At 45.4% G+C, this 21,552-nt stretch overlaps 1 protein-coding gene across 1 annotated transcript in view; it reads right to left on the minus strand.

Annotated features, from left to right (window-relative positions):
- LOC134858123 (potassium voltage-gated channel subfamily B member 2-like) overlaps window positions 1-14,148 on the minus strand; it is a 73,108-nt gene extending 58,960 nt beyond the window's left edge. Inside the window, exon 1 of the mRNA XM_063874027.1 lies at window positions 13,567-14,148. Coding sequence (XP_063730097.1) covers window positions 13,567-14,148 — 582 coding nt within the window. The remainder of the gene's footprint in view (window positions 1-13,566) is intronic.
- Window positions 14,149-21,552: the final 7,404 nt, after the last annotated feature.

The following is a 21,552-nucleotide window of genomic DNA, read 5'->3' on the forward strand; positions in this document are numbered from 1 at the left end:
AACGTTAGCTCAACCGAAACCCTCATGCTTAATCGAAAGGACAGAAAGGGAAATGTGTTTGACATTTGCTATTGAGACGGTACTTAATGTATTCTTGTAAATGGAGCGCGCTGCAGAGCACTTGAGTTGCATCGTGCTCGGCATGCTTCAAACCCATGCAATGTTCCACATGGCTGGATACAGTGTGCTGCATGTGCAGTCCTACATACATACCACACACGCACACACACACACACATGCATGCAGCGTGCACTAATGCAATCTGCAGGCTGTGGGGAGGAAGACCGTCACACTGTGTGTTTCTGCACGCCTCACACGTAGCCTCATGTAAACACACATTATATCACATATAAATCGTGCTATATCTGTATGATTGGCGTCAAACAAGCACATCCACACAGAGGATTTTGGACATTTCTGCACAATAAAGAAACCAGCTTCAGGGCTCAGATCAGGCAACTCAAACCCTTGCTTAAGGTAAGAGAAAGATGTAACACAGTGTGAGTTGATAAGTGTGACAGAGCAGTGTACCTGATTGTAGACAGCACATGGTGAAGAGGACACTAAAATACTAACAGACAAACATTTCCCCCCCCTGTTTGTGAATCAGAGCCAATCAGCAGCACTTCCTTATATAGAGGCTGCAGGTGTGCTGCTGCTGGGAGATACCATGTGCACCTGGATCACGGGTATGTTTCCTTAATAATGAAAGCGTAAAGGGGTTGATTTCAGTGTTTGAGTTGCTTGTGTTGATCCACATGATCTGTTGTGTTTCAATAATGTAGGAACTGACAATAATTGTATAAATATGTTGTTTTACTCCCACTTTAACAGCTTAGTAGGGTTAGTTTGGCCCATTTCATGCATATTTAGCATGCAGATAATAATCAAAATGGATAGAATTGGCTACAACAAAAGGGCTTAAATCAAAACAATGAGCTAAAAGCGGCTAAAACTTGCCATGGATTTGAGAAGAACTGCAGAGTTTTAGACTCAATTCTTCACCAGTATCAGTAATCTGACCCCCTGTTGATGCAGAGATTTTGATCACACTTTTCTTATGTAAACATCCACCTCGTCTGAAGCTAATCACTGCAGATTAATCCGTGAACTCGGGGGCCTTGGTGTGTCCCTCAACAACCCTGAGCCGCAGCTTTGGCCTTGGTTAGGCGAGCTAAACACACGACCGTCTTAATGAGCTCGCCTCTGGCCCTGTTTAGCTTTAATCTGATAGCTATGCTAATTGATTCAGCATCACCACGAGCTCAATGCCTGATGGACTCGATGTCGTCAACGGGGATTAGGAGCACATCAGGTGGGGGGGGGGTGTTGGCCGCCAGTCACTCGGACAGGAGGCTGGATTTATAGCTCCTCACCAATCCTCTCACAAGACGACACACTTTCAATTAGGAAGAGAGTAATTTGTGGACATTTCTGGTGTCCAGCGAGACGAATCACGGCGCCTTGATTAAAATCGACGCCCCTCGAAATGGTAAACACTTTCAAATGAATATTTATCAAAGTTTTAAACTGTTTAACGTAAACAGCATTCCTTCCTGCAGCCAAAGTGAGCGCTGCTTCTGCAGAAACATTCCTGCAGCGCCGTATAAACCGGGGGGGGGGGACTCACAGCAAAGAGTCAGCGAGAGGAAAACAAATAAAAGAGTTACCGTTAAATAAATCCACGAAATATCAGATATTAATCTCGTGATGGATGCAGCTGCCAAGAAGAGAGAGTGGTCCTTTACAGGGAAATGATAAGGAACTGATTCATTTTGATCCCTTTTCATATCTTTTGAAGCTTCTGGTGTCTGTGTGTGTACTTGTGTGTGCTCGAGACTTCTTTAAAATTCAATTAATCCCCCGTCTGAGGCAGAGGGTCACCGTGGAAGTGCGTCACGTTACAAAATAAAACACATTTGAGCTAAATGGTGTCGTCAGCTGTGTGCGGAGAAAGGGAATACATGCATATTGAAGTAATAACAGAGGAGATGAATCATGACTTCACGGTCAGATGATTCACCGCCTTCACCCGATTTAATGCTTCACATTTTAATCCGCATTAGCCGGTGCCCGTTCACAATGAGGCTATACGTCTAAATGAGAAGTAATCTCCTCACCAGCGGAGATCAGATCCTTCACTCCGCATGTTTGGACACTTCTGTGTGTTGCTGGTATTTTTAGCTCTCGTTTACATCTGCCTCTAAGTGTTAATCTTTATGATGTCTGCAGTTTAATGCAGTTTTAAGGCGGCATTAGTGTGATCCAAACACAGCGGACTACTCTACTGTACCACTCAAAAAGGCGAGAAAGCAGCACTGTAAACGTGACTACTTCTCCTTGTATCAACACTCATCCATCAACATTAGTATTGTTATTCACTCTCAGGCACCTTATTTTTTACGGAAGAACGGCAGGAGGCTCGCTAAGGAGCGCTCGGCGGCCTTTAGATACTGTCACCGTACTTAAGTGGGATTTATTGCAAAACAAGGATACTTTAAAAAGTCTGTAGTTGGGTTGGAGCCAGAAGCAGCGGCCAGCAGACGATGGGGATTCATATTCCAGCACACGTTGTAAATGAAACCCCATAAAAGTTGATTATTACAGGAACAAGTGGCGGGGAGCGAGGGGTGAGTGATAGGAGACACTGAGGGAGGATTAAGGGCAGAGGAAATGAGCTAAACACATTTCCCGGCACAGATGTGGGTCGTCAAAGAAGACATAAAGACAATTCACTGAAGGTGAATCACATAAAGAGCTGCAGTAACAGAGACACAGAGCGACTGTACACATACCTGTGAAATACAGACAGGCCCTGAACGCAGTGGTCAATACCTGAGAGTCATCCTATCGATCGGCGAGGCTTCAGCCAAATGTCACCACCCGACAGACCCGAATCTCCCTGATCCTGGAATAATGGAGGACACATCGCTCTGCAGCTGACAGTACAAACACACGGAGATGTGAGCTGAGATTTGTCTGACAAAAAGGACCAGAGATATCCATCCTTTAAGTACAGAACAACACATGCCATAAAGATCATCCTGAAAGTCGTCTCTCGGCGGGGCGGTGAGTGGAGGATATAAGCGTCAAACAAACACAGAATACTGACTCAAAATCCAACTTGAGGTCACTTTAAGTTGAGTTACATTACTTTATTTTCCAAACCAGAGCCTCATCTGTACCTGGCTGGGTCTTCTTCTTCTTCAAATACCCTATTTGAGCTCCTGATAGCATCTGAATGAGACACACCAAGGCTTTATAATGCAACACAAACTCATCTGCAGCAGTGATGTGGTTTAAAGATGGATAAGGTAATGATAGTAAGCTTAGCGAGCGAGTGGTTGCAGAGAGGATTCAGTTCCAGCATTGGGACATTTCTTGCCTCAAACTCCTCTCTGTTTCTATGTCTTTACACTGTTTATTACATTTAAAAATGCCTGAAAGATCATCTCAAAAGTCTGTTTTAGTGCAGGACAAAGAGGAGGATGGAGGGGTCAAAGACACAGAGGCTTTTCCCAGGAGACGAGATGTAAATTTCAGTTATTTTATAACCATAAAAACTATATTTTCTAAAGTTTGCTAAGTTGTTTTGAGTCTGAAGTGGACCATTGTAATATAGATTGACGTGCAGGGCACCTCAAGTGTCCGTATGAGAGTGTGTTTCCTGCACACACTCACAAGACAAAAGCAAACAGAGTGAGACACACACCAGAGTGAGGCTTCAGCTGTGTGTCGGAGCCGATCTTTTGGACACTCCTTTGACACCGGTCACTTGCTCCGAGAGCGTCTTCGTCCCGGCATGCCCCCGGCCAGCCGGATCTTCCCCTCCTGCACCGGTAAGCTGATTAGGATCACCTCGCCTCACCGCACACAGATGGACGGCGGCGGCTCGGGAACACTTTACCCATTTTATGAATGGGTTGGATTAAAAACTGAACGACCCGTTGTGAAGAGAACATCATAAAGTTATTATTTTTGGTCTGATATTACACACACTAGGGGTTAAAGCTGTGACTTTTGGGTTACAGTACGGCGGCAGGAGGAGGAGGAGGAGGAGTGTGCACCACGTTCAGGGATCAAAGTTACTGTGGTCAGCACTGAGGATCTCCTGTGGCTCTGCAGAACACACACACTCTCACACACACGCTGAACAAAGAGCAGGAGATATAATCATTGCTTCTGTCCCGGGGTGCAGGAGACAGCAAACAGCTGGCAGCGCCGCCACACAACGACAGGGAGGAAAGTAAGGCGAGGAAGACGAGGAGATGTCAGAAAAGGCACTAAAGACGGGAAGCTTCAGGAGGTGGTGAGGGGAAAACGTGCGCTCCCAATCACAATTAACTTCTGCTCCGCCATCATGTATCCTAACAAGTGTCTTCAGCCATCTCCACCTCACACTAATCTACGCTATCTGTCTCTTTTCTCTTAAGCGTCTCCTTCAGAGATGAGAGGGTTTTAATTAATAGCTCCACAAAAGAGAGTCCCTGTTTCTGCAGCTCCGTAGTCCTTCTTCCTCTGAATAAACACAACCCTTGTAGTAGTGTTTGTTTCTCTGTGACGGAGGAACATGGCTTCAGTTTGCACGCTTGGATGAACCTCCTCACACCACATATGGAAACAGGGACACGATGCATGCCTCAGTCATCTATGCAGTATCACCTCATCCATATGTCGCTTTCTTCTTCAAAATGTGTCTTCAAAGTCCCGATGCTGATGGTAAACATACGGTGATTCTGGGCCTAAATCACATCAGATTCAAATTTCAAAGAGTGATTTGATTTTGTTTTCTGCTGCAGAGTTTACGTGAGGACACGGTGTAGGAAAAACAAAGGTTTTCTTGCAGATTTGTGCTTTTTTTGCTCATAAATGTCCAACTTTTTCCTGTGAATGCAACTGAAATCCTGAGTGTTTTCTCTGACTGTTACCCGTCTCTCAGTTCTGTAAGTATTACTATTATTTGCATACAATGGCCCTCAGATGCTGTCTTACAAACTCAATTTGAACTCGTCTTACAGAATACATTCTTTCAGCTTGATGAGGAGGATCTGAGGTGTATCCTCCCTTGCAAAGTGCACATTTGTGAGTTTTTTCTACCACTTTTATCTCAGAGAATAGTCTTTTTCTTGTAAATCCTCTCCCTTCCTAAGCTCAGTAACTCTTCCTAGTTTGTAACCTTCACTCACTGTCCTACAAACCCAGCTTGAACTCACCTCTGAGTACAGATTCTTCCGCCTTTGAGGTATTGATATAAAAACTGAAGATTTGAAGCAGAAAAACACACATTGTGAGCAGGTCTACGTCAGTGTTCCCCTTACATTTGCATCAGGGGTTGTTTGTGGGGGCTGAGGCACCAGCTGCTCTGCCTCGCACACAGCCTGGATAACGATGAATTGCTCCCCGGGTGTCGATAAGTCACCATGGCACACCGCGGTCACCATAGAAACTACACAAACACAGCATTTCCGAGGCAACAAAAATGAAATGAAGTTGATTACACTCTCCTTTTCTCCTGGTCAAGAGGGGAGCCAGAGGATATCCCTTCTGTTAGTGGTTCCCCCCCCCCACCTGTTTGTGTTTTTATTGCAAGTGCAGGAAGTGGAGAAGATGAATACCAATGCAGGCTCTGATCAGTGCCTACATGATGGAGCGCCGGGCCGGATCACCACTCACTCTGAGAGAGTATAAAGACAGAGGGGGGGACGGGGGGAGACGGAGCGAGGAGAGAGGAAGAAAGGGCGCGGGAGGTCGGGGAGAATGACGAGTGCATGGTGGAGCTGATATGAAAAACAAATACTGTATAAATGTAAAGGGACGCAGGGAGGGTGGTAAATAAAGAGAGGAGGGGGATATGGAGAGAGAGAGACACTCGCTGTATCGCGGCTCCCACAGAACGCTGGCTCAGCACAATTTTAAGGCTTTCAGATAAAAACGTGTGTGTGTGTGTGTGTGTGTGTGAGTTTGTGTGTGTGCTTACGAGGGCATAATGTGTGTGTGCAGAGGTGTGGAAGACTATGGGTTTTTTGTGCAAAGTGGGTTCAGTGGAGCAGGAAATAGAGACCGTGGTGTTCGGAGAGTTTAGGAAGACGTCTCTTTTCCTCTGAGTCGGTTTCTGATGCTTTTTGGGACCAGGTGAGACACTTATAGACAGACGGGAGAAACCTAAGGTACTTCAGCCTTACATCTCACAAGAAATGTAAGGCTAAGGAGTTTTAATCATGCACCTGCAAAGGCTGTTCTCAATTATCCTCAATTTATCGTGTAATGTAATCACGAACCCACAGACGGCTGCATCTCTCATTAGCTCTGTGGAGATTTTAGAGTATATCTACTCGTGATTTTGTGTTTTATAGCTTGCAACGTTCGTTTTTCTCTTATAGCATTGTTTTGAATAAGAAAAAGGTGAATTGCATGCTCTTTGCCATGCAACATTTGCTGTACTGTACCTTATTCATTTAGGTTCAATATGGGCTAATGATATATCAACAAGCAGCTTGCAGTAAACAAGACGCTGAAGCATGCATTACACATTTCTCCGAATCATCTGGGATAATGCACGTCCACTTAACTGAATATATAACACTTCTCTAGTCATTTTAGGACTTTTTAAAGTGGCAACGTGACATATTTAACCTTTAAGTGACAGCTATCATAATGTATTAATCATTCAAGTCATTATTCAGGACATAAAGCCCATCATGGTCTAGTTCGTGCATCTAAATGGTACGAAATATTTGCTTATTTATCATTTTTACTAAAGCCTTGTTTGGATTGTTGGTCGGAAAAAACCAACAATTTGAAGATCCCACCTCTGGGAAATCAACAAGTTGAACACTGAATAATGACTTGATTAATAATTGACGGATTAGCTGATTAAGGACATAATCCATAGCTCATAATAGATGAGTCCACTGCGGAGATGTGGGGGTGTTTTCCGGGGACGACAGTAGAAATGCTAACGAGGTTTCCGGCCTCTCGCACCATCTGGCCTCTCGTTAGCCTCGGCTTGTATCGGCCATGTTGTTGATGCTCGTGTTAAAATGAATTTCTCTGAAGTCCTGCAGCCTGTTGTCCTCCAATCCTGAGGTCCTGCTCCGTGAGTTCCACTTAATGATGTCTTCATTCATGATTTACTTCATGCATGGTGAGTGCACTAAGCCTCTGATGGGAGACCCCCCCCCCCCTTTACTGCTAAGCTACGTCCAGACTGTAATTCCTCTGCGTGCGACTTCCCTAATCATGAGAGTGGAAGAAAGAAAGCAGCAGAGGGAGATTTGTGCAGAGCAAAGCAAAAGGAGAGAAGAGGATGGATGTTTGTTTCCCGCTGGCTGCACACATTAATCAATGAGCGTTTGTTGGGATTATCAAAAAAAATGGTTTCAATTAAAGGATTGGTTCATCTTCAATGACTTCATGTGTTCCCGTCCGACCCCCCAGCTGTTCAGAGAATCATTTCAAACATGACCTGGAGATACCCGAGGGGTGTGTGGTGTCAGCCTCCAAACACAGAGGTAATCTAAGAAGCTTTTTTATATCAAAAATAGCTTTTATGATATTACCTGCTGATTGAATGATCCCCTTGTGCACTTTTTGTGCCATATATCGTATTTTCGTACATACAATATTCCATTAACACTCTCAGAAATCAAATGCACCCAAACAGCCTTTCCTCTCACAATGTTTTGCATCCTTTCCACTTATTTCTCACAGAAATCAACCAGTTTTTAAGAAAACCAAACTGTCTCCTCTGCCAAAGTCCAGTATTTTTGGAGCCACAAATAGATTTTGGTTGGTATAAAACGTCACAGTGCATTGCTTATTTTAGCTATAGCTACCAGCAATAGCTAAAAAATCAGCCACTAAAAGAAGGAACTCTTACAAATCAAACAGCTGGAGCAGAAAAGATATGTGTGACTCTGCAGGCCTTCACCACCCTCTCAATGCATGATAAGCACTCCTTATTTCAACCATTGATCTGACTTTCAGATAATCCTCAGGTTGCAGGTGCTCTCTGGAGGTGGAAAGGGTTAAAGTGCTCGACATCCAGATGATGAAGCAGCTGCCTCGGCCAATGCGGGCTATAAGAACTCATGCCACCTATAATCTAGGAGGTTGTCTCTTATCTGATTAGGATGGCAGGGTAAAGAGGATTTAGGTGCTGCTGCCTAAACGCGAGGCTGCAGTGATTAGAGGCCCGCTGGAAGCTTATGTAACCGTGTGTTTGCAGGAGGGACAAGCCTACCTAAACTCCTCTGCTGTAATGCATGCTGATGACGGGCCAGATAAGAGTTGAATAATAATATCTGCTACAGGTTGTTGTCAGCGGGACTTAAAGACACTGAGGCTCACGACCCACAAACACCAGAATCTGATTTCATCCGTCAACATCAGCTTGCAACTTTCACGAAATAAGCACAGGCTGGGAATGTCTCTTCCATAAAATACCAATGACCATCGATTTACCCTCCTGAAGACGGACCGCAATCCATGCACAGATGAGAGGATGATAATGAAACAGTCGACCCAAGGGGGAACAGCGTGCAGAAGTCTGGACTTAACGCTGACTAAAGGCCTCTCCCTCACTTTGTTTTGACTCTGCATCAACACACACACACACAAGGTCAGAAACGCCTGGAAGGAAACACACGGACGGACGGTTAGATCTGAAACAACAGGAAGCTTTGTCACATCCTGTCAGATTCAAAGCTCTGCATTAATGTCCCTTCTTGAAAATTAACTGGAGGAGCATAGAGAGATCAGAGACCACGGCCAAGGCGTTTCCATAAGTGGAAAATAATGCCTGTATCAACTCAGTGATTCGGATCCGCTCCAAAATGTAATGATTTCTGCCTTGGCACATGTTACACCCTCCCTATAAGTTTCATGAACATCGTGCCAGTAGGTCCCCCATAACCTTGCAGAATACAACACAAGATCGTACTAACAACACATCATCCTGGCCGATGTTTAGTGTCTGATACAGAGTCCTCATCCTCAGAGTCTGCAGTGGACGGCTACTCCGGAGCGTAGGAGGACCAAACAGCACGAGTCTGCAGGCCCAGCGCTCCGCATTCCCACCAGCTAGACTGGATTATTAGATAAAGGGGAGAGTAATGGAGCTCATCCACATTAGGAGCAGGCTGGACATGCAGGGAGGGGGGGGAGGACCGATAGAAAACACAACTTGAAATGTCTGGCGAGGAGAAACATTGATCTCTCTAAGATGCTCTGAATCCTCAGCCATTATTTTCCCAGAGTGAGCAGGCTCTAAAGTGAATAGAAAGGGAGGGGGGGGGGGTTGTTTCTGATCTAGAGGCTTTGCATGGACACAAATCAAAACAAAAAGATGCTGCTCTTGCAAAAATATAATATTTATCCACCAGGAGCATGGCCTGATTCAAGTGGTGGTGCTGAAACGCTCACTAAATCACTAATTGCGTCGGGGAAGTCCGGATATTTATTACACTCGCTGTGCATATCGATCCGATCCGAACACAGGAAAGAAGCTGAACACATCTCCACACTGTGCGCACAAAGAGCCGAGCATTCAGGGGAGGTATTCACACATTTACCTCTGGAAACACAAAAGCCTCTGTTCTTCCAGCTCCTTACAGCACGACAGCGATTTGGACATGGCTTCCTTTTATGAGCTTGTGCTAAGTGTATTTGCTGTACGACTACAGCCGTGACTCATTGTAAACACAAGAGGGTCAGGCCGGCACAAATCCTCCTGGCTCAATATCAAGGATGACACGTTCTGCTGGATTAATAGAAATTATAGCCCACAGTTACAAAACAATGCATCCATCTCCTGTGTTCTACAAACAGGAGTGCCACTCTAATCTTACGTAACGTTCAAGCACATGACGGCCTTCCCCCGCCGGCTGTAAGCTGAGCAGATACACGGCCGGGCGGAGATGTAGCACTTAAGAAAAATTGTTTTTGTAGTTGTATTTTCAAAGTGATGGAAATCCAGCTAAGTGTTTTCAGCTTTGAGCGCATGCAGGTTCACACATGAGGCACGAGAGACCAGAGGAGGCATCAGATCCGGATGAAAGGGTCTTTGTTCTGCGAGTCACAAGCAAGTCTTTGCACTCGAGTCCTAAGCCCTACACATTTTTGTTTTGGGTCTTTCAGTCACCAATTTCAACCCAAGCTTTTGCATAAAGAAAGAAATGATCTTTGGGACCATTTCTCCCCACTGAAACGCCTCCGTTGGACTCCTTTGTTTACTTCTGGATCATGGTGACATCACTTTGAAACACTCACACTCCTACTGGCTAGCAGCTCCAACACTAATGGGCGGGACCTCTCTTAGCTTTTGACCAATCACAACAGAGCATAGAACAGTGTCAACTTCACGCTGGGAATGAAGATTGTTAGCTGATGGAGCGATGAAAGGGAAATTAGTGAAATCTTTACACACTTGTGTGAAGTCAACAAACCTATGACTTGAGTCCGACTCTAGTTCACACTGACTCCCCCCCTCCCTCCCCCCATCTTCAGGGGCACTCAACCAGGAGTCCACACTACCACAGAGGAGCTTGCATTAGCCATGTCCTTTTTGTTATGACCATTTCACTCATTATTCATCGGGAAAGGTTTGCAAAGATCCAGCTCAGCATCCTGAGGCGCGACTTACATGACTGCACCTCTTACATCATCCTCTCCCTCCCTCTCTCCCCCCCTCCCTCACTTACCTCAATTTCGTTATGTTTTATGCAAATTTGTCTCAAAATGATCTTATCGGACATATAAGGATATTTAAAGACATCACCTTGGACTTTGAAAAACTGGGACGGACATATTTCACCGTTTTATAAACCGTTAATCAGGAATAATGAGGCGAGTTTCTGCCCTGGTTTCCCTGTGTTGCGTGAGGCCTGGCCAGCACTCCCAACGCGTGCACTCCCATTATTACAGATGATTGTAATGGCAGCTTGATTGACCCTCCAGAAAAGGTCAGTCCTCTTGTGCTTCACATTTCTTTGAGGGCAGAGAGCGCTCCAGAGCTGCATAATGGTCGTAATATCTGATTGAGAGGCAGTGATTGCATTGGACAAAGGGCTCAGGTTGCTTTGAATAAAAGAGCACTGCTGTGTTCCAGACTAGTAATGGCATTTTTTTGGGGGGGTCAAGGGCTTTCAAGGGGTCCTCAGTGCACAGTTTAGGCTTCCCTGACCTCGGGGAGCTGCCATCTGACAGCGGATCGGCCCCGGCAGTCTATTTCCAAATGTCCTCTCAGCTGTGGATAACCTCGGTGCGAAGGCAGGGCTCGGCCGTTAAGTTGTTCCGAGTTGTCCTCGTGGAGCACTCAGCAGAACGTCGATGTGAGTTAGGGTGGGATTTCCCCTTTAAAGTTTCACAGGCTTCCCCGACACCAAAGGGGCAAGTTAGTACGGGGATGTGTGAGCGGGACGAGGCGCGGAGCTAAATCACCTCAGATATCACGTGTCAAATTACCCCGCTGCTGTGACTTAATCCAGATATCGGCCTCTTAAAAATTGATCCTCACCGAGCTGGAGGCAGGATACAATTATTACGCTGAGGCGGGGTTCCTGTCAATCACAAGTCACTCGTTGATTTAGGGTTAACAAGCCAAGCAGGAATAACTCAGGGGGAAGGACAGGACTTGTATATCATCAGAACTGCAGCTGACTGCTGTAATTGATTAATCATTTAAGCGTTTTCTTATGAAAAAAGTTAGATGATAGTCAGAAATATCCATCCTGGTTTCCTAAAGTGCAAGGGGATGTCTTTCTGTCAATGAAAACCAAATATTTACTTTTATATCATATAAAGCAAAGTGTGAAATCTCCATTTTAGAGAGGCTTTTATACATGAAAAATGACTTAAACAACTCTTCAATTACCACGTTTTTCCATCTGATCCCTGTGTCGTCAGGGTCATTAAAAATATTTTTGCCATTGCGTAAGCCGAGTACCGCGCTGTAAATTTAGCACAAGGCACCAGAGGTCTGAAATTAAATCTCGAAGGACTTCCAAGCAGCCAAAACAATGCTACACATGTACAGCAGCAACAACAGGAGCTGCATTTCTCCCATACAGGAGGACGTCACACACACACACACGCACACACACAGCACGCACACACACACACACACACACACACACACACACACACACACACACACACACACACACACACACACACACACACACACACACATACACACACATACACACATACACACACACACACACACACACACACACACACACACACACACACACACACACAGGACCCTGTGTTGATGACCCTGTGACTGGGAATATAATCCTGCCTGGCCGTGCATCGATGATGGGATCAGGACACTGGAGAGCAAAGGTAAATTACCAGTGATTGGATTTCATAAAGGCTGACGTACTAATTGAGGAGTCAGAGTGGGGGGTCGGGATGAGGAGGAGGAGGAGGAGGAGGAGGAGGAGGAGGAGGAGGAGGATGGATGTCATCATGGTGACCAGGACATACTGGACAATGCTTAATCATGCACCAATGGAAACTGCCTGTGACTGATGTCTTCAATCACGTGGGATACACAAGAACATTTCATGATCACCTCAACAAATCACACTCATTTTCTATAAGTTAATCCAGTTTGTGACTCCAGAATCAGCAGTATGCATTGATGCAACTGCAACACACTTCATCATCCATGAAGCGCTTCTACACATGCACAGTAATCCACACGTCAGGATCATTCAGATTGGACAACAGACAGACTAGGAAAGCTCCTGAGTACAAGGTCTGTGTAAGGTCTGATGTGTGGGGAAAGAGGACAGAGAATTCACTGCAAGCGAGTCTTTGATAAGGTTTCTAACTCAGCTAGAGTAAAACCAAAAGGAAAACAAACATGGGGTGAAGAAGAAGGGCCATTCACACAAAAACACTTGGAGAGATTCAACACTTCTGTCCGAATCCTTGCAGAAAATCAAGACACAGAAAGAGACTTTATGACCAAATTAACAACCAGAAATCCGTGTCATGTCATGGTTTCTGCACGCTCTACCCAAGCACCACACCTCGTCTGAACCAATCCTCTTATCAGTAAGTCTTCTGACTATCTGCTGTAGTGTGTGAGAGAGAGAAACCCCCGTTTATTGTCGCGCTTCACGAGGAAACAGCTCAACACTGACATGTAATTCCAACGCACAAGAGAAGAGGCTTAGCTGGTCGACAGCAACATATTTCACCCCGGCAGTGAAAGCTGACACAGCCAATAACTTTACATCCAAACAAATGGAGTCTCAATCTACTGTAGCAGTTATTCCACGGCTTCATTCTCTTTTTATTTCTGCAGGATTCCACATCCTCTCCATTACACCAAATACAAAGACTGCAGTGGTCTCTATTAATCCACCACAGCTGTTGCTTAAGGAGACAGAAGCAGGCCGATGGCCCCCGCTGAGCATACAGAACCCATGGATATATCTTACAGGTGGGAGTCGGCCTTTAATAAGTGTGCTTGTGATGTGTTATGATCCGGGCTCAGGGAATGTGAGATGGGGGCGGCGCGCGATCACACTTCCTGTCTCGGTTCCTTACCTTGGCAGCCACCGAGGAGCTGGGCTTCTCCAGGAGATCCCATAGCTTCTTCCTCTTGTCCGGGCAGCAGGTGTTATCAAACTCTATCTCGCCCTCCCGGTCCCTCATCGTCTCCGCTTCCCTGCGCAGTTCCTCGTTCATCTGCTCCTTCTTCTGGTGGTAGCGTGCCTGGCAGCAGGACTCCAGGTAGATCTCGTCAATCCCCCAGTAGTCCAACTCCTGGCCGAAGGAAAGAGCGCACATCTCCTCCATCATGTGCAGCTTGCCCGTGCGGTAGAAGTTCAGGATGGAGGTGAAGGCCCCTGGGTGGCGGTCGAAGAAGTACTCGTTCTCATTGAGGCTGTAGTCGTCGCACACCTCCATCAGGGAGTCGTGGGTGTTGCAGTCTCGGAGTTTCCCAAGGCGGGTCCTGGGTAATCGGTCCAGGGTCCGCCACAGCACCTCATGGTTCAGACCCCCAACGTTGAGGCGGACTCTGCGGGACCGGGCTTTGGTGCGGACGATGTCGATGGGCTCGGGGGGAAGGGAGGGGTTGGTCCTGATACTGGAGGACTTCAACCCGGGTCCTATCTTCTCAGCCATGGTGATGGAGGCTTATCGGGGGAAGATGTTACACAAAAAAAAGTCCCAAAGTGTTGATTTAAGTTGGATCCTCTTTAGGGAAGTCCCTCCATGGCTGGGGAGACAAAGAGACAGTTTAGAGAGTACTGAATACCATCACTTCACACAGTCACCTGTTAACATGTCCGTCATAAACAGTTACAGCCGCTATTGATCCCTTTCACAGATTTCTGAGGAGGTGTTAGGCTCAATCAATGGTTTGGATTTAACAGTCAATATGGCTGCTTTGCTCTGCACTGCTGTGTAGTGAGGCGATGGAAACCAGCACTCTATGCAGCCCCATCGCTCAGGAGAGGGACTCAGGAAGCAAAGGAACCTAAAGAAACCTCAAAATTCATCCAAGTGTTCTCATTATTCGATTAAATTAATGTATTTTAGGTCATTTTAATCACATTTTCTGACAAATTCAACCTCACACATAAAAAAAAGCCACTGTGAAGGATTTTTAATTTGAACTGAATGATTGATATGCCCCTTGCTCTTGGATAAGTCCTCAAAATGATATAAAAAGTTGACCATATTGGAGCCTTTAATCGTGTATTGTGGCAGGTCACCATTTTAATTAGAAGCCAGGCTTAAGATCATTGTTCAGACTGAAGATAAGAGGCTTTTCTTGGATGCAACAGTTTTTACTTGCCTGGTTCTCTGTAGCAAACACTGGCCACTGAAGAGACCATTTCACTATGCAAATGGGACACAGTGAGTAGGAGTGTGTTGGATTTAAAGCTGCATCGCATTAGTAATCCATTCCTCCTAACTTGTTCTGCAGTCCTATAAATCTGAAAGCCTTGCAGACCTGTTACGCGATTTCTGTTGTAGCTTTTTAGAATCCAACCCCCCCGTATGCTAATCTTAACAAACTGCAGCAGCAATCTGCTCCCACTGAGTTCAAAGTGTCCGGAAAAACAGTTTCCCTCACCTTGCCGAGATAAACCACCTTTTGCATGCAAACTCCTCTTGTTCCTGAGGGAGCAGAGGATGGAAAGGGAGCCGGGATCCCCCTCTGGTCAAGCGGCCACTGAGGAGGAGAGCAGTCCGCGGACTCCGCGCAGAGAACGCGCGTCCCACATTTTGTTGAAAACGAGTCGAGAAGAGAAAGAAAAATACGTGAATATCTTCCTCTACTGATGTCCACAGGAGCAGAACCGGCGTGGTTTCTCCATCTGAGCACTGTGGGAGCAGTCCTGCCCGTTCCTATATCCGGAGGCTCTGATTCACTGTGCTGCAGACGTGGTGCGCGTAAAAGGCGACTGGAAGGAACGGGATAAGCTGCAGAGTGTCCCGCTGCACACTACACGAGGAGGAGCACGCGGGCTGCGCCACATCCTCCCAATAAAACAGTAATGCAACTGGGCAGCACATTATATTCCGTATCACAACCGAGTGAACGCAGCTCGTCACATTTCGATTTCCTTGGAAGGAATAGGAGGATAGTGTAGAGAGTTGGTCACATTAAGGGTTTGAACACTCACACAGCACGTGCCATTACCTTTATCTCATATCGTAGAAAGCCTCGTAAAGGCTGGGTTTGAGGTGTTGGCAGCAAAATGAGGTGCACACTTTGCCAGAGGCGACTTTTAGTGAAATGGCCATCAAATGTTACGAGTGTAAATGCACTAAAAAGCCTGCAGCGTTTTACGGACTCATCTAAATACAGATATATTTAAATGATTTGTATGTACAGATTGCCTCCACCTCCTCCTCCTTTCACACTCAGTGTTGCCTCTAATTACAATTGAGCTAAGCAGCACGTGAGAGGCTCCATCTGACCCACATCAGGTAACCGGATCCAGGAGAGCCTGACCCTTTCTCCTGACCACTTTGACAGAGCAATAATAATCAACTTTACAGTAGTCATATCTGTTAGCTATAAATACATAATGATCTCCCACTCCCTGCTTTCAAATCAATACATATAGATATTAAATGATGTATTCCTCATGCTGCCTCGCATGGTCACCTGCACTGCCTCTCCTCCACCCTCAGCTCATGTGTTCAATACAGGAATGATATTTCCTCTCAGAGTGTGTGTTTCCCTTAGCAAAGCATTTCTTTGCCAGAAATGTGATTATACACTGCATATGTGTAATTGATTTTCTTGCCATGTTCCTTCCTTCCAGTGACGAGGGATCAATAATGCAGCATCGACTCACCGGAGCCTGTGTGTGCACGGAGGTCCTGACAGTGTGTGTGTGTGTGTGTGTGTGTGTGTGTGTGTGTGTGGGTGGGTGGGTGTGTGTGTTTGAAGGTCAAAGGCTTTGGCTCTGTCCAGATGTCACATGTGGATCTGCAGATATGCAGATAACTCCATGTTATATTTATGGCTGCGACATATGGACTTGATGAATTATTTGAAAGTGACTGCAGTTCTGCCTCCACCTCTCTGCCTCCACCTCTCTGCCTCCACCTCTCTGTCATGCACATGTGATTTAGCAAGAGGGTTAAATGCATCTAGGAAGCAAAAACTGAGATTTCTTCCAACATCACAGGTTGATTTTCAGTTTTCTTCGGGCTCTCACTCATCTGGGTACTTTTTATTACATAAACGGACTTTCTTAAATAGTTTGATATTGATTTTATTGGTTAATTCCTTCTTGTATTCTTTTAATATTCTACTAAAGTGTCACCCTTTAGGGTGATAGTATGAACATCAGTCTGGAAGTTTAAACCATACATCTACTTATTAAAGTTGGATTTTTCCACATCAATGACATTTTCTGACAGCACCGAGGGTTGGTAAAGCGTCCCCCTGACTGTTAATTGACAGATTAAATTAACGATGGGACAGAAATGACACAGCCGTTAATTAGTGGTGCTACAGAGAAATGATGACTGTGTCCCCTGCCATCGATTATGATCAAACTGGCAGCCAATCAGCCCCCCTGTGAGGTATGCTGGTACTAAATAATCTATGTGTGTGGAGTTATTTCATGCTTTGTGCAGGACATGCTTTCAGCTAACACCACCTGCATGCACGGGGAGCTGAAGCCCCCACGTGGGCGGAATAACTCCAGCCAGCAGCTTCATATCTGTAATTACTAACTTTACATAAAGAAATGTGTAGGCCTGCAAGTAATCATTTCTGCACGAATCCATACATTATTGGGCTTATAAAAACTCAGAAAACAATGTGTAGACGTGTCTTCTGTCTGCGCAGGATTGAAATATATTCACTATACCATGATATAAACAGAGAAAAGCAGCACATCTTCTCATCTGAGATCTTCTCATCTGAGATCTTCTCATCTGAGATCTTCTCATCTGAGATCTTCTCATCTGAAATCTTCTCATCTGAGATCTTCTCATCTGAGATCTTCTCATCTGAGATCTTCTCTGAAAACTGCCTTTTGCATTTCTGAAAAATGACTCAAAAGAGTTTATTTTCCTGCAGCTCTTGAATGTGTTGCACTGCAGGTGACATGTCTTTTTGTTCCTCAGGTGTGCGTAGAGATGAGATGTTTTGTTCTTTTTTAAATTCCTGTGTACAATGTGTGCTTGTGTGGGTTGTTGCCATAGCGACCCAAATTGTAGCATGGTGCTGCAGGAACAGCGTGGAGAGGCCGCGCGCTCCTGTGGCTGACAGTGATTGAATCAGCTGTTTGCTCAATTAACTTCCGCTGTCTGTGTTTATCAGAGGGTTTCCCACACGCTGAGACTCTGCAGGAGTTTTAAACAGAACATCCTGCGAGTGGAGATGCAGAACAGTCAGGAGAAGGAGCTCAAACCTCCAGCTTCTTCTTCTGTGAGCATGCTTCCCATCCATTCTGGCTCCAGGAAGGGTCTCCTGATGCACCGGCTGCCTCACCCCTGAGCCGTCGCTTCCCTTTCCAATTTGTCACATGACGTGTCCACTCCATCATCCCAGCAACACAGAGACGCGCTCACACCACACTCGTCAGCAGATAGGAGAGACACCTTAATCTGTTCCTGACGCCTACATCACACACAGGAACCAACACTGGGCTCCTGCAGACATGGAGAGCATGCATCTGGGGGGGGGGGGGGGGGGTTGCATAAAACAGGGTTTAAAATATGTCTTGTTTAAAAAAGGTCTGATGGGATTTGACCTAGCAATCCTGGTTCCCTCCGTGTGAAACTATGTGAGGCGAAGACTGAACTGTGTGTGATTCCTGAGAGCTTCAGCAGGAGGGGGGGGGGGGGGGGGGGTGGGGGGCAAAAGTCAAATTGATTTAAATTACAATAATAAGCATTCAATCACTGTGGGACTCCTCGCTATTAATAGCACGCTGCAATGGATTTGAATACTTCTGAATAGGGAAGGACAGACATGGGTGGGCAAGGTTAAATTGTGTGTGTGTGTGTGTGTGTGTGTGTGTGTGTGTGTGTGTGTGTGTGTGTCCTCTCTGACGGTGGTTTTTTAAAAGTGTAATTTATTAATCTATGAAATCCAGAGTTGGGGAAGGCCTGTGACTGGGTGTGAGGCCACCGGCTGTGAGCTGCAGTGAATGGATACAGCTTGTACTGATGTGCACTGGAGGATGTAACTAAGTACTTCAGCACACATTGAAGGCGCTCATACTTCAGTATTTCCATGTTCTGCTAGTTTAAACTCCTGCCCTGCACTTCAGAGGCACATATTGTACCTTATACTCAATTACACTTAAGTTAAAGCAGTTTCTCCTCCCCTTCCTGTCGAGTGAAATCAGTGTTTTTTATTTTAATTTTATTCTTATGATAAAGTGAAGGATGGAGTCTTCCTTTAGGCATTGACAAAAATGCTCCTCCTTTATCTGAATAGAGCCTTCAGGAGCCTCTTGGATCATCTAGAAAATGCATCGTCAAAGAGCTGAAAACAGGGCTGGAAGTGGATTTTTTTTAGATACACAACAGCAAAACATATGATTATCTTATAAAATATGATGCATTTCTGCAGAATAAATGCGTAAACAGTAATTAAAGGAGTTAAAAATAGTTAAATGCACAAGTAATATTACCCAGAAACATCATTTATTAAGTAAGAGACGGACAGAGAACAGCCATCAGTGCATGTAACATACTTTTTATTTAAGTATACAGTTCCTTTACTTGCAATTTCCATCAAATAAAGGATGTTCCACGTGTGTGTGTGTGTGTGTGTGTGTGTGTGTGTGTGTGTGTGTGTGTGTGTGTGTGTGTGTGTGTGTGTGTGTGTGTGTGTGTGTGTGTGTGTGTGTGTGTCTACGTCTGTACGTGCTGGTGTGTTTTGTCAATAAGAGACAGGAAACACACCTCAGCAGCATCCTGTTTATTCTCTTTGTCTATTTTTAGCTGCTGGACATGTCAAGGTCCCCCCCCCACCCACCCACCCACAGTGGGCAGCAGTGGCCTTCACTGTAATGGTCTGCTGCAGAGCCGGGTCATTAATCTGTGTCATGTCTTCATTCATCCCACCACACACACCTGTTCACCCCTGCAGCCGGCAACCACCCTCAGAAACACACACACACACACACACACACAGACACACACACTGGGTGTTTGTGCAGAATCTGTCCTTAGTGCTCCGGATGTCCGAGGGGCTTATCGCTCTCAGTGTCCGACACCACCATGCATCTTAATCCCTATTCAACCCCAACCAGACCTTCTCAATATGTCACCCCCCCCCCCCCGTTTACTGTCCTCACTGCCATCAATCACAGCGAGGAAACAATGGCTCAAAACAATCTCTAAATATACATAAAGTGTTTTTAATGTAGTCCACGTCTCTGCTGCTGAAGAGACAAACACACATGATTGATTACCTGCTGGCCGTGTTTGCAGAACCCACCCGGGGGGGGGGGGGGGGGGGGATCTCTGCTGGTCAATTGTCAGTCATATAGATCCGCCTGGCAAATGACTACAGGCAGACAGACTATGTTGCTCTGCTTCCGTCTCAGCATCAGGACTTTTTCCTGCTTTTTTTGTTAGTCCACATTGATGTCGGACACAACCCAATCTTTTCTTAGGTTGGCTTTACTTTTCAGACAAGAGGTCAAGAGCACATTGACAAAGAAACGAAAAAACACGACCATCATATAAAGAAATGAAGATGTTTAAGAAATGCCCAGGATCGCAGTTAATGCCATTTCTGAATGTCTCACATGTTTCTCTTACATGCTTTTGTACTTCTGGAACATGGTGACATCACTATGGAACTCATTGTATGTGATAGGCTGAAGGGTGGGACATCTCTCAATTACTATACTGCTGATGCACTTCTTCTTGCATGCTTTTATTGGTGTGTATTTTTCCAATCTTGAGCACGTGCCAGAGTATTTGCACACAACAGCTGCCCTTATAAACAGCAGTGTTACCGATGCAATAAACCATTCCTGATCCTTGGAAGTGGCTTTATGTCTTGCACACCAGCAGGACACAAAGCACATTTGGATCTTTAAGAACATGTGGTGCATCTGGAGATGACTTCTCTAATGTTTAGCAAACACAGACGGTTACTCCCCTTGCAGCACAGCCTCAGTTTCACCTCCAAATTTAAGACGTTTGCAGCAAACTCATCAGCATTCATCAGTGGGAATGATGCTCGCAGGGCAGACAATATGCTCAGTGCTGCACTTTGACCCAGAAGTGCACGTGGCAGCCTGATAATGTGAATGTAATGCACTCGCTCTAATTGCTGTGAAAACATCCAGGTTGGCAATGTGACCCGCTACTACTGTCAGGAGGCGTCCTCTGAGAGGAGACGTTTATGTAATCAGGGCAGGTGTGGCACTGTGAGCGTGTTGCAGTGATCACCGAGTGTTGTTCGCTGAAATGAGAGACAGGGAGCAGGGAGAGCGCTGTGTGAATAGCAATGAAGTCACGGTGCAGCTGCAATATTACCTGCTCCATTCAGTGCAGGATGAATGTGACCGAGTGCCATTTTTATCTCCTGTTTTTCCAAAATAACACATCCTACCTGAGGTATCAAAAATCTCTCAGACAACACAGGAGACAGGCTTTTACTTTGAGCTTCACTGCAGCACTTATCTGAGAATGAAAACAACACATTAATACACTTTTTCTCCAAAATAGCACGTACATGCAGAGGGAAACAAGCTTAAAATAGCCAGAAAGGAGTTTTTGTTCTTGTTTATGAATGTAAATTCAAAGTAAAATGACTGTTTTTGTCAATGGAGTCTGTTGGCTTTGAGAAGAGTGTATGAAATGTATTCAATTGATTAATTTGGGATACATTCCCTTCAATGCACGTCATGCAGCATGGAGCTGAACAAGGGTTGAAAGTGAGCGTGTCTACGAAACCATAAAGACTTCTGCAGAGTAATTTCTCCTGGAAATTAATGCAGATTTCCCATTAAAAACAACATCCTTACACGCCTGTATGATTGCATGGGCTTCTCCACACTTTTGCATCCTTAACAGAACAAG

This window comes from Eleginops maclovinus, chromosome 21 (assembly GCF_036324505.1).
Source record: "Eleginops maclovinus isolate JMC-PN-2008 ecotype Puerto Natales chromosome 21, JC_Emac_rtc_rv5, whole genome shotgun sequence".
Classification (NCBI taxonomy): Eukaryota; Metazoa; Chordata; class Actinopteri; order Perciformes; family Eleginopidae; genus Eleginops; species Eleginops maclovinus.